This window comes from Haliotis asinina, chromosome 3 (genome assembly GCF_037392515.1).
Source record: "Haliotis asinina isolate JCU_RB_2024 chromosome 3, JCU_Hal_asi_v2, whole genome shotgun sequence".
Lineage (NCBI taxonomy): Eukaryota > Metazoa > Mollusca > Gastropoda > Lepetellida > Haliotidae > Haliotis > Haliotis asinina.
The window spans coordinates 78,792,317-78,804,706 of NC_090282.1; the positions used below are offsets into that span (position 1 = coordinate 78,792,317).

The following is a 12,390-nucleotide window of genomic DNA, read 5'->3' on the forward strand; positions in this document are numbered from 1 at the left end:
CTAACTGAAAAGACCGCGATTTAGAAATGTATTCGCGAAATTTCTTGACACACAGGCACAAATAATGGAGATTATTCTCTTCAGGCAAACCACGTCGAGTGATACTCAGTCTACTATTTTCACCATAATGATATCATTTTTATAATTTAATCAATACCATTTTTTGTTTGGTGAAGAGAAAACACAGAAATTTAAATGACTTTGTTAAAAATATAATACTTATCGGGTTCATGATTTGTAATTGTACCTATCCTTGATATGAAGCGTGCCATCATCCGTATCGAGGTAAAATATGCAAGTCTTGGTAAAGTACTATTTCCTGAATAGATAACCGTCGACGAAACAAATAAATGGGTATATAACAAGTTTACGCATTGTCTAGTAAATACTAACCAGTAGCGAATTTGATTGGATAACAGAGAGGGGTAACCATATGTAATTAATACGAGGCAGGTGACGTTTATGGCATAAGATAATTTAATATAAAACCGTCTGAATAATGATCCCCTGTCCGTGTGTGTTTAATGAATTCGAAAAGGAATAGATAAATAATAACCCGCTGCGGTTTGTTAGTTGAAGCTGCTTCCACAACTTTGTCCAGTTTTCCGACTAACGGGATCGGGTGGTCAGACTCGCTGACTTGGTTGACACATGTCAGCATATCCAACGTAGATCGCTGATCATAATGTTGTCTTGACTTGTCCAGCCTCGAATATTTGAAGACCGCGGCCATACAGCTGGAATACTGCTGAGTGCGGCGTTAAACAATTAACCAACCTCTGTTCATGCCGAGTTGTTTTACCCCTATTCCATGTGCCCCACTCTGTGCAGTGCCTAGTGTCAGCGGTGCTGTGGTGACATGTGCTTTTGTTATATACATATACCCATGTAAAGTTATGATAGTAATCCAAGAATGCAGTACGGATAAAGTGGTCAAATTCCGCACTGCACCCAAGATTAAATCACATTTGTGAAGTGATTGCATAAAATATTGTCTGCTCGATCCATTACTTCTCAGGAATGGAGTGACATGTACCAGTTTAAAATTAAAGACTTCATTTTGTCATCTTTGACATATACTTTTCATAACAGAATAAATTGAGTAAGGTAATATACCCGTGCCTCGACTCCGTTATGTTTAAGGAATGGAGAGTTACTTGGACCCTATACTCTTGTATTGAACCCCTGCCGGTTCTACTTTTTCCAATGCTTTCACTTTACTGCAAGGTAAGAAGGTATAACAGAACGTTACACTAGTTAATTTGGATGTTTTGTATTGAACTCGGTGATGTCAAGGGAGATTTCTATATACACTCTTCTTATAAAGAAACACAAAACCCAAATATCAATGAAAAATTTGGTGTTATTCAAGGACGTGTAAATCAGAGGAAACAAAGACACACGAATGAAATGTTGTGGAGCAATACATAGCTATCTTGTCCATATTTCACGAGAATAACAGTCATCACAGTCATTACTGTTGTCCACCACGTGGTGTTGAAGACAGTACCTCGTATGACCACCTCTAGCTGCTACCACTGCCAGACACCTCCTGGGTACAGATCGAATCAGTCGTCGGATGTTTTGTCGTGGAATTCTTCTCCATTGCTCCTGCAGCACGTGGAACAACTGTTGAAGATTCTGTTATGGATTACGACGTCGACGTACGCGGCTATCGATCTGATCCCAAAGGTGTTCGAGGGGATCTGGGGGTCCAGGGGAGGGTATTGATGTTGTTATTGGCCAGGTAGTCCACAGTGGCACGTGTTGTGTGGGGTCTGGCGTTGTCCTGTTGGGAGGGCTGCAGTTGACGGTAAACCCGGTGAAGGACGTGCGGACGGAGAATCTGGTCGATGTATCGATTGGCCGTCAGATTGCCTTGGACCAGCACATGTTCCGATCTGCAGGTGTATGAGATGGCACCCCACACCATGACACTCCCACATCGACTTTGTCCACCTGGGGCTACTTTTGGACGTTAGGCACGTATTCCTCGGTTCCTGATTGTCTGATGGACACTGTATATATATATATATATATATATATATATTGTTAATACGCTTGTTTATCTTCGTTTATATACAAAAGCGTTGCCCATTAGTATTGATATCCCCCGGTGGGGAATATCATTCCGAAGGAGTTAATGCTGCGTTGTTGGAGGCTTCGGATGATGTTAAACGTTGCTCCATTTCATCACGGACGTGGGGGACAATTCAGGGGATCTTGGTAGCCAGGGTAACGTATTGTGCAGATTAGGGAACTGATGTACAGCTCGAGCAATGCATGGCCTGCAGTTACAGCGTTGAAACTTCAGACCAGGGTCATTCAGTTAACGGTAACAGTGTCCATTTGCTCTTGGTACCAACATTCAAGTTTCCCACAATTACAATCATTGGCGTCCTTGCTGTAGCTGTCACCCCGACCTAACTCAAAACGCCCCCACCTCCAAAATGATCCCCTTCCAGAACACACGACCTGATGTAACGTTAACCTGTGCGCCTTTGGGCACACGTCCTGCCGTCAGCTCGGGGAAGAATGAAACATAATTCGTCTTTGAAGAGAACTCTTCCCTTCCAGGTGCCACCATCACAAATGCTGTCTTCTCCACTGGAGACATGGGCGTCGACATTCGACAGCATAACTTGCACCTCTGTTGATAAGTATGGCATAATGAGGGTTGATGGAGGTGCGTAGTTCGAATCCATAGGTCTTGACATGGGGTCATTAATAGTGGCCGGCCACAGCGTGGGCGGTCATCAATATGATTGTTTTCCTGGGGGAAAGCTAATTTGTACGGACGTTGAACAGATGGGAAACACCCACCAGATGAACAATACGTTTAACTCACCGACATTTCCCCGAGTTTCAGCACTATGAACAATGGCTTTTTTTGGCTTTGGTACTGCACTGAGTGGAATTGATGAATATTTGGTTGTCCTTTCCACTTTGAATCTATCATGCTTCGGACAGCAAACTGCATTGCTTCGACCATTTTAACATTCTTTCTCTGGTTCATATACAAAATCGTTCAGAACATTAGAAACGCAAAAAAAAAAAAAAAAAAAAAATGCCGTGTCACAATAATTTGAGCCTCCAAATATACAATGCCACTGTTGTAACAAGCTACAGATTACAACCTCATTATTAACATGAGTAAACCAGAGCACGACCGATTGCATAGGCCTTCAGCCTTCAAAGAAACCTGAATGAAGAATCCAGTCCAGTGACTTGGTAACGTACCACTTCAGGCACAAGCTGCATGTGGAGCTGTCGGCATGACAGAGTGGAGTGAGTTTAGTTTTACGCAGCTTTAACAATATTCCAGCAATATCATGGCACAGGACACCAAAACGGGGCTTCAGACATTGTACCCATGTGGGGAATCGAACCCGGGTCTTCGGTGTGACTAGCGAAAGCTTTAACCATCGGGCTGCCTATCGCCTCCATCCACTTTACAAATGGACTATCATATTAATATAACTTTATTAGTATTAGTATCATTCAGAAAACAAACAAACAAGTATTAAAATTTATATCGATGTGAGACAAAATCGCCTCTTCGCATTTAACGTGAAACCTAAATGAAATGAATCTAGGACATATCAGCCCTTGTAATCATGTCCAGTAATGAATGGAATTTATCCATAAGACGGCATACGGAATTACAACGCGCAGTGCGGTCTCAACAGTACAATAAAATTGCAACAGTATACGTTTTTTACCTCCCACACATTAGACTTGGATCTGTCACTTCCAGGAATATAAATCGTCCTTATGCCACAAATGCTAGGCAATGTTCTAGGCAGCTATAATCCTGGAGACAATGCATGCATGACCTTGAGTTAGTGACGGCCTCTACCTTGGCTCCTTGACACAGAAAGATGTTCCACTGGGACGTTAGAGTCCTGACGACCCCTTCCCAAACGGGGTGACAGAAGGCAGCCTGGTGGTTGAAGACCTCGCTCTCAGTAATTTAGCCGAGCTGGGTGCACAGATAGACACAGAACAAGGACACACCGTCATTGGGGAAGTCACTTTGCGGATAACTTACTATGCCCCAAGCAGAGTCGACTGACATAAATAACACTGGGGAAAAAGGGACACGATATGGCAAGCTGTTCTCAAAACGCTCGTAGCCCTAAGAACGTCTTATGCCCATTCTTAACTCACTGGCTACGATCAAAGTTAAGAATCCATAGGTCTTCGAACGTTTCGAGATTAAGAGCCCAGGAGAAAAGACTTTGGCGATCGTTTCCGACCTTCACCGTCCAAATAGGTCCACAAGTATTTTACTTGACAGTGCAAGAGTGAGTGAGTTCAGGTATGAAGTCACACTCACAGTATTCACCCATATTTTACAAGACAGAAGCAGCACAGTCCGATTAAAGTGAAGAAGTTCATAAATCCCGCTGCCACACAGTGCAGATAGAAGGCACCCCAGTAAAAGGTATACCGACGTGGTAGCTCTTCATCCTCCCTCACCAGGTCTCCAGGGCGCATGTAACATGCGAAGATTACCGGATGGATTAAGGAGAATAATGCTGGAAGTAAAACAGTGGGTCATTTAACCCTCCTATGAACAGTGTTTCCGATATACTACCTTATTTCAGCGTAATGATAGAAGAACATAATGAAATGATTCTAGGACGCTTATAGGTTGTAACAGACCATGGATGTAAAACTAACACAACTACATTATTTAACAAAAAGCTTGATCTTGGTGATCTAAAACGTCTGCCTAAACCTGCCGTGAGTGCAATAACAAGCATGCATATATACGTACGTTTAAAACTTCATTACATTTTTGACTGTGAGAATTGTATGTTTGAATGGAGTGACATGATTGATTTTGCCGGGCTTGTCTGCGTCAAGGTTCGTGTGACTATCATGGTCAAAAGCTGAGGTTCATTCCTCAGGATGAAGCACGATGAGCTTCAGGGTGTTTACCTGTAATTGTCCACAAAACAAAGAACGGCACAATTATCCTCGTTTCCGACAGCTTCCCAAGCAGGATAATGCAACACCACAAGACTGATGCTACACACAGCAGCACGAGGCACATGATGGCAAAGAACTGAACTGCACGCACCCAGCCTGAAAATAAGGAACAAGATTCGGAGAGAGTACAGATAAGAATATTCCAATTTATCAACGGATTGAGGCCCACTTGCAAACAATGCAAACTTGGATCCATATACAGCTCTCCACACATATACAGCATGTGGGAACTGCATGGCTACATAGAGCGGTGGTGTAATCTAATGGTTAGAGCGTGCACTCGCGAGTTCCGATTCCCAATATGGATACAATGAAGACCATATCCGGTCACAACCGACATGATGATTGTTAAAAGCGGTGTAAGATGAAATTTGACTCACTCACTCTCGCATAAGAAAATGCCAACCTGTCAGATGCTAAATGGGTCATTATCATAAGTTGTTAAAATTCAACGTCAAACATGACTACTCGCTGCACAAAGAGGAAAACCAGGAATAATTTGAATAAAATTTCTCTGTGGATATTATGTTATTTAATGCGTCATTATCAGCATATATTTACTAACCTGGCACACCAGCCACGAGCAAACTGAAGCAGTCCTTTGGCCTTGCTTCATCTAAAACCTGAAAATATACATGAAAAAGGGTGTACATGCAGGCTAAAAGGTCGGGCTCTTAATCCTTGACCGAGTCTTCAAAAGTGGATCACGTGTCAATTTCCATATGCTGGGGGTGGTGAGATGCAAGTTGGGTGTGAGTGGTGGTGGTTCTTAAAATTGAAAATGACCTGATTTGTGGGCTGCAACATCCAAAAAGATAACACAAGAAGGAGACAACTTACGGAGAGTCACAGTGTTAATAACATTGCTAAAACCCACCATGCGAGAGTCGACCCTACTGTGATACATTTCTGGCGTAGACAGCAGGTAATCCTAGCTGTTTTGTATGGCAAAGATAGAAGTCGACTAATTACATTTTGAACAAATATGACTGTTATCTCCATAAATACATTTTACATGCGACTCCTTGAGTGACAGTAGTAAAAATGGGATTCGAACATATGTAAGTGCCATCAGCGGTGGGAATAAGATCGAAAAGTTACTGCTTCATCGGAACAGACTTAAATGTTCACAGACCGCCCCCATATAGCAGGAATAGTGATTAAACAACAAGTTGATAAAGAACAGCAGAGGTAAACAACGACAATTGCAAACATGTATAAGAAATCTAACATACATAGCACTAATATAAGACAAATGTTGTGGATGTCAGCTTCTTCTTTACTATTCACACAACTTCTTTGGGCTATTCCTTGCCCCTTCGACAGGTGGATGCTAACTAACCGTTATACAGGATATATATACTAGTAATGTACATGAAGCCCAAGGGATGACTTTAAGCTTGATTACAAGAATTATTAAAACAGCAGATAAAAGATAGTTATAATATACAAAAGCTGGTATGGTGTTGTTATAGTGAATTAAGATATAGAAGCCAATGTGTCTGATAGGTGTACAATAGTGGGCTGATATACAAAAGCTGGGATAAGATACCAAGAGTTGGGATGGAGCTGTAACAGAGGGTTAAGAGGTGATTGGTCACTGGATTTGATTGGTACAACCATGGGGTATTTCGGACAACACTGACCGCTATCTCTCGTCAGCCATCTACGGCTCCAGTAAAACATATAAACAGAGGAGATTATTCACAACACGAGGACAATCTTGTGAAACAACTACGGCGATCTGTTACACATTCAAGAATTGTGTATTTTTCTTGTATGTGAAAAAAATATAATCCAACAGAGACCCAATAACATTTGAAGGTAGTATTTTGGGAAGGCCCGGAAGTCATCAGTTTCAAACTTGAGCTGTAAAGGTAAATTGCTCTATGATTGGCCAATGTCTGCCTGTCCGACCGCCTGGGACAGGTTATTTTCAATACTGACGGTCAGATTTGAAGCAAAGCAAATGTTGGCAATGTACTTCCCTGGCTTCGGTTCGAAATTAAATATCAACTGTACACTCCCATTTCCTCACTTGGTTGTGTTCTCAGATTTCCAACCCCACATTTAATAATTACTCACGTGAAATTTTTATTCAACATTTTAAGCACCACTTGTGGTATTCAGATCGTTCATCGCCTCCATTACACCCGAAATATTTTTCGAACCTTTGCTCCCTTTGCTCGCGTACAAGAAGACTGGCCATAATCTCTATGCTGCGCAACCCCATTTGCGCTACAGTTTGCCTGTGATCTAACCAGTCCTGTGGTCTGGCTGAACGTTTTGGGCGTTTCATACCCTGTTTATTGTTACTGCATGATACTGGTTGTTCAAATGCACGGAAGTTCATTTTGAAGTGACCTGTGATTGCTAAGGATGCCGTAAGATCCGCCTGCTGCGCCAGCGAGCATACAAACCCTTGAAAAAATGTAAACCAACAGATATATAGCGAGGAGAGATCACAATCGATAAAAAAAAGTACACGGCTACTATATTCTCGATGTCCAGTGTTTGAAAAGCTTCCATTTTATTTCGAAAGGAATCATTAGCAAGGCCAGATAAAAATCACATGATTGGGTAGTGTGTTAGCACGTTTTGATCAACTCTCGTATATACTAAACTCATGACCACGTGCCGTCAAATGAGAAAATACCACTAAAGACACAACAATGACAATAGATCATTTCCAAGAGTACTTGCTTACCTGGAGATTGATATCATAACCACACGCACTGAATAATCCAACATTAGCTATGACTCGACCCCGTCTCTTGCTGGTTTGCTCATATGCGATCATCCACGTGTCGTAGCCGAGGCCGCAGCAGTAGACGATGAGGAGGAGGGCCCCCGCTCCAGCGGTGGCAACCTTGCCACGTGCGGCCGGCATACCTCAGTCTACCAATTCCACATGCACTTTCTAAAACAAAAGTAAAAAAGAGTGTACATGAGTGGCTGCGTACGTGTGAAACGTTGTAGTCTCAAAATACTAGTTAATAGTGAAAAAGGTTAACAATTTAAAACCGAAACAATAAATTAACCAAGAACTATGTACTCAGATCAGTGTGAAACCTACAAATAAGAAGTTATTTTGAACACAAATTGCTGTACTGATGAACTGGACTAGATCTACAGATCAGTACAAAATTTAATAATAAAAAAAAAACTGCAGTAGTTACCCAGACAGCACCCAGCAGAATGGAGGTACACAAATCAGAAGCATGCGCAGTACATTACAATGCGTCTAAAGTGACTGGGAGTGTTTAGTTTTACGCCGCGCTTAGCAGTATTCCAACATTATGGCGGAAGTCTGTAAGTAATCAAGTCTGGGCCGAACAGTCCAGCGATCAACAGCATACTCATCAACTGAGACAGATGACATGTGTCAACGAAGTCAGCGAACCTGAACACACTACCCCGTTAGTCGCCTCTTACGACAAGCAAGGGTTACTGAAGGCCAATATTCTCATCCGGACCTTCACGAGTAATGCCAGTTTAAAATATATCAGCGTTAATAATAGTGAACTAACACCCAGTAGTCTCTGAAATGAACCTATTTTACAGGATAAAAAGTCTTTCATTGAAAATAGAAATTCAATACATTTTCAGAAAACGTGGTAATCGAGACTTTCACGGGCTGCATTGGGTACATTTGTTTCAGGGTCTGTGTGACAGGCTGTAGTAATCACTGCCGGGCCAATAATAATTATATTCACCCAGCAGCAACAGTGGTCACGAATAAACGACAGGGTTCAGGTGTGCATCCTGGGTCAAATTCTGTCATGTGATGTGATGGTAGAAACATGTACCTGTCGCTTGCGTAGTGTAAATAACCATTACATGTTCTGTATTGACGTGAGTTACTGTCGGTTGCTGTAGAAGATTCCAGCGTACACCTTAATACCCACGCATCTAACCGAATTTACCTCCACACATCATAACATTTCAACGTCTGAAATTTCTTTTTCTCGATGGCATTAATTGTGCACGTTGAAAGGAATTAAACCCCGGACAGAATTATCTCTTATCTTGTAATGCGGACGATATCACCAGAAGAGACCGTAGACAAATGGTCCATTATATCTACAAAACTAGATTGTAAAGTATATACAATAATAATTAATTTGATCGATGAGCTCTGGAACTAATGACTTTCTGACGCAGTGTTCTCCTGGAGTCTGACAAGGAAACAACAACACTTCGAGGGTTATATTGCACCCGCTTAAATGGCGACGATGATTGCATATCTATCTTACAAAAGTAACCGACATTGAATGTAAGGATATTCTGAAAAATAGACGGTCTGATATTATATTTGTGTGTGACATATTCTGACCAAGCGAGACTACTTATCCATCTGAAAGCCTGAAGATAAGCGCATCTGAGACGAATACCTCTGTGGTGAAAACGGGGGGCATGGTTCTGACAAACCCTGAAAACATTGGGGCTATCAAACCAACATTGATCTGTATCACGTTCCTGGAGTCCCACATACACCCTTGCTTCTTTCACTGTCAGGTCACAGGGAAACGGGTCGCTGAGGTACTTGGAGGTTTTGCTTGATGAACATATATTGAAATCTGGTAATATCTCTGATACAACATTTAACTACAAGGCAGTTTTGTTTTGATGAGCTTTAAAACTAATTAATTAACCGTTGTACATCAAGACCCAGCTTTAATCGTTAATCATACCATGATTAGGTAATCATTGAATATCTTCAGCTGTTTGAAATCTTTAATAAATGAATGCCTTCATTAATCCATCATTAAGCTAATGAAGGTTTGGGGTATCATTAACTCATCATTAGCCGTGTCAACATTGCAGACAACATAACATTCCATCAACTACCTATTCGAAAACTTGTCTTTCTTCTTTACATTTTGTAACATATTGTCCCATTTTGTGTTGTGTTCTTTGGACGTTCTATTGCAACCCCTATGCTGTTGATCTTGGCCGTTATTTTGTCCCATATCTGTTTCTTTTTGTAGCTAGGAATGGAATTAGTCACTTTGCTGTTTAACACATCGATGTGATCTTCAACTAGGTCTGTTGGAAGTTGTATTTCACAACTTCCAAAATTTTTACTACGATTTCTGACGACAGCCATCATGCAGAGGATGGATTAGTGTTTACCCGCAATGCATCATGGACAATAATTAGGGTATTCCCCTAAGTTAATGATGGTTTATTGACGAGACCTTCATCAGTGGCATACATATGTAATGCGTCTTTAAATATGGGTTTATGCTACCGTATTTAAACACTTCATTAACTAATCAAACATTAAGATTTTAATCAATGATTAGTGTGTTGTTGATGATTACATAATTACTCGTTGATACAACCGGGTCCGGAGCATTAACGAAGGCTCATGGTAAGACGCTGGTTATCATAATTACTCAACGATTGTACAGAGGGCATGAACCGGAAAAGAAACAAATTTGCTTCCTGCATGGAATGGCTGTGGAACACAATTCCTATTCCCAAACGCTTGCTAGCTTTACATTCAGGCGTTGTGTTTTGTAACACAATTTCTGTCAGTGTCAACAAATTTATTTTGACTATGCCTATTCCCCTACGCCAGCTTTACATTGAGGTACTGTGTTTTGTAATACAATTTGTGTCAGTGTCAACAAATTTATTTGGACCCGTACCCCGTACCAAAACTAGTTCTGGAAAATAACAAGAAGAAATGGCATGAATATCATTTAAGGCAGTACTGAGTCAATACAGCTTAAAGATGTGCAGATAATCATACGTAAGTGTAGTAGACATTGTTCCTGTCTCTTAATATCCCAATACTGTGCCACTGTAAGTATTCCTATTCACACGACATTTGATGAAGTACAAAATCACCTGTCGCACAGAAGTCAAAAGTCGAAGACGAACATAAGCCGCGAACAAATGTTTCCAATACGTTTCCTGGTACATAAACAACATGCAGATATTTTGAAAGATAATATTTTTTACACTGCATACGTATTACAAAAAATACATGACTGTGTAAGTGTTGCTATTTTATCAAAAGTTCGACTGCTCCAAAATGCCAACTCTCCTTAACTCCGTATCGTATCGTCCGCCCAGACAGTTCTCCGTGCCTTAAGCACAGTCACCAGTCATGGCAACTTCCATCTTCCGTAATCCGTTATATCAGAATTACAGATAAACAAAAACGTTTAATTTCGACTAACGTTCAGGCTTGATCGACATGCCTACATCGGAGTATCTACCTGTTGGCCTACAACTACTGCAGCGCTACAGGCGGACAAAGGGGCGCAACTCCAGGAATGTTTACCAGTGGAAGCATCTTTATAGTCAACAGTTGTCCCTGCTTTATACGGTGCGGGTATATTTAACCCCTCTGGTTGTTGGTTTCTGGTTTTAAATGTTTGTAAAAGACGCTATCAGCGATATAAGACGTTATAAGTTATCTTGAGCGATATCATACGGTAACACTTTCTCAGTTCGATCAATGCACTCCATCCATACCAGCCCACGCCTCTCACCAGCCTGTTTGGAACCTCAGCGTTGTACCGATGTCGATATGGTTGACACTTCTGCGCTCTCGCCTTGCGTTCACCCCCAATGCAACTTCCCCATCTCCAGCTCCATCACTGGCGTCTGAACCATGTAAAGAGATGACAACAACGCCGCATATGTGCAAACCACACCCTGAATCCACAGCATAATTTCACTATAATCACCCCGTGAACTGACGACTCGCTAACCGGTGTTGGTAGAAACTGTAACCCATGCTATTTGAGCTAGCTGGTCAGGTGAGCCGTTTGTCTTGGATTTTCGAAACGACCTCAGCTGGGATTTAACATAACTTACGTTTACGGTATTTTCAAACATCATCAACTGTCGCTTAGTTACGTGAAGGATGCAATAGCTTGCATACTTTGAACAGAAACGTCGTCATTTGTGTTTGGATTAGTAACAGAAGGGGTGTTTCCCAATGACGACTCACTCGTCACATCATTTCTATCATAAGAAAATCCTACTCGTCTCTCTTGAAAAAATGTATATGTGCCCGAGAAATATTTACTTTTTTATGCAGCCTAATGTGGATAGTCAGTGAGTAACGTTATAGACGAGGGAAAGTTTAATCTGGGTCATGATTTTTTTGCTATGAGGCTTTTGTCTGTGGGGCTTCTGTACTGCAGCCCTAAATAAAGTCTTGATTTCGTCTGTCTCTCTTATAGACCCTGAAACAAACATATGAAGCCCATGCAAGTCTACATTATATGACACGTCTACATTTCCACAGTTTAAAAACTCAGGGCTCCTTTTCCTAATATTTATTTATATTTTTATCATTAACTGTTCTTTCTGGAAAATATGTTTATTTCGGTGAATATTTATTAGTCTTCGAGTTCTGAGTCTAGA

The 12,390-nt window shown here is 41.3% G+C and overlaps 1 protein-coding gene across 2 annotated transcripts; it reads right to left on the reverse strand.

The window, feature by feature from the left end:
• Positions 1–3,464: 3,464 nt before the first annotated feature.
• Positions 3,465–11,746, reverse strand: LOC137278523 (uncharacterized). 2 transcript variants are annotated; one of them, XM_067810908.1, is made up of 5 exons: positions 11,508–11,746; positions 7,706–7,918; positions 5,564–5,621; positions 4,948–5,094; positions 3,465–4,541 (listed from the first exon to the last, which is right to left on the reverse strand). In XM_067810908.1, the coding sequence occupies exons 2-5, from the start codon at positions 7,886–7,888 to the stop codon at positions 4,345–4,347; spliced, it is 585 nt and encodes a 194-aa protein (XP_067667009.1). In that variant the 5' UTR covers positions 7,889–7,918; positions 11,508–11,746; the 3' UTR covers positions 3,465–4,344. The 2 variants fall into 2 exon arrangements, with proteins under 2 accessions (XP_067667009.1, XP_067667010.1); XM_067810909.1 differs by having other exon boundaries at positions 3,471–4,541; positions 11,491–11,715.
• Positions 11,747–12,390: the final 644 nt, after the last annotated feature.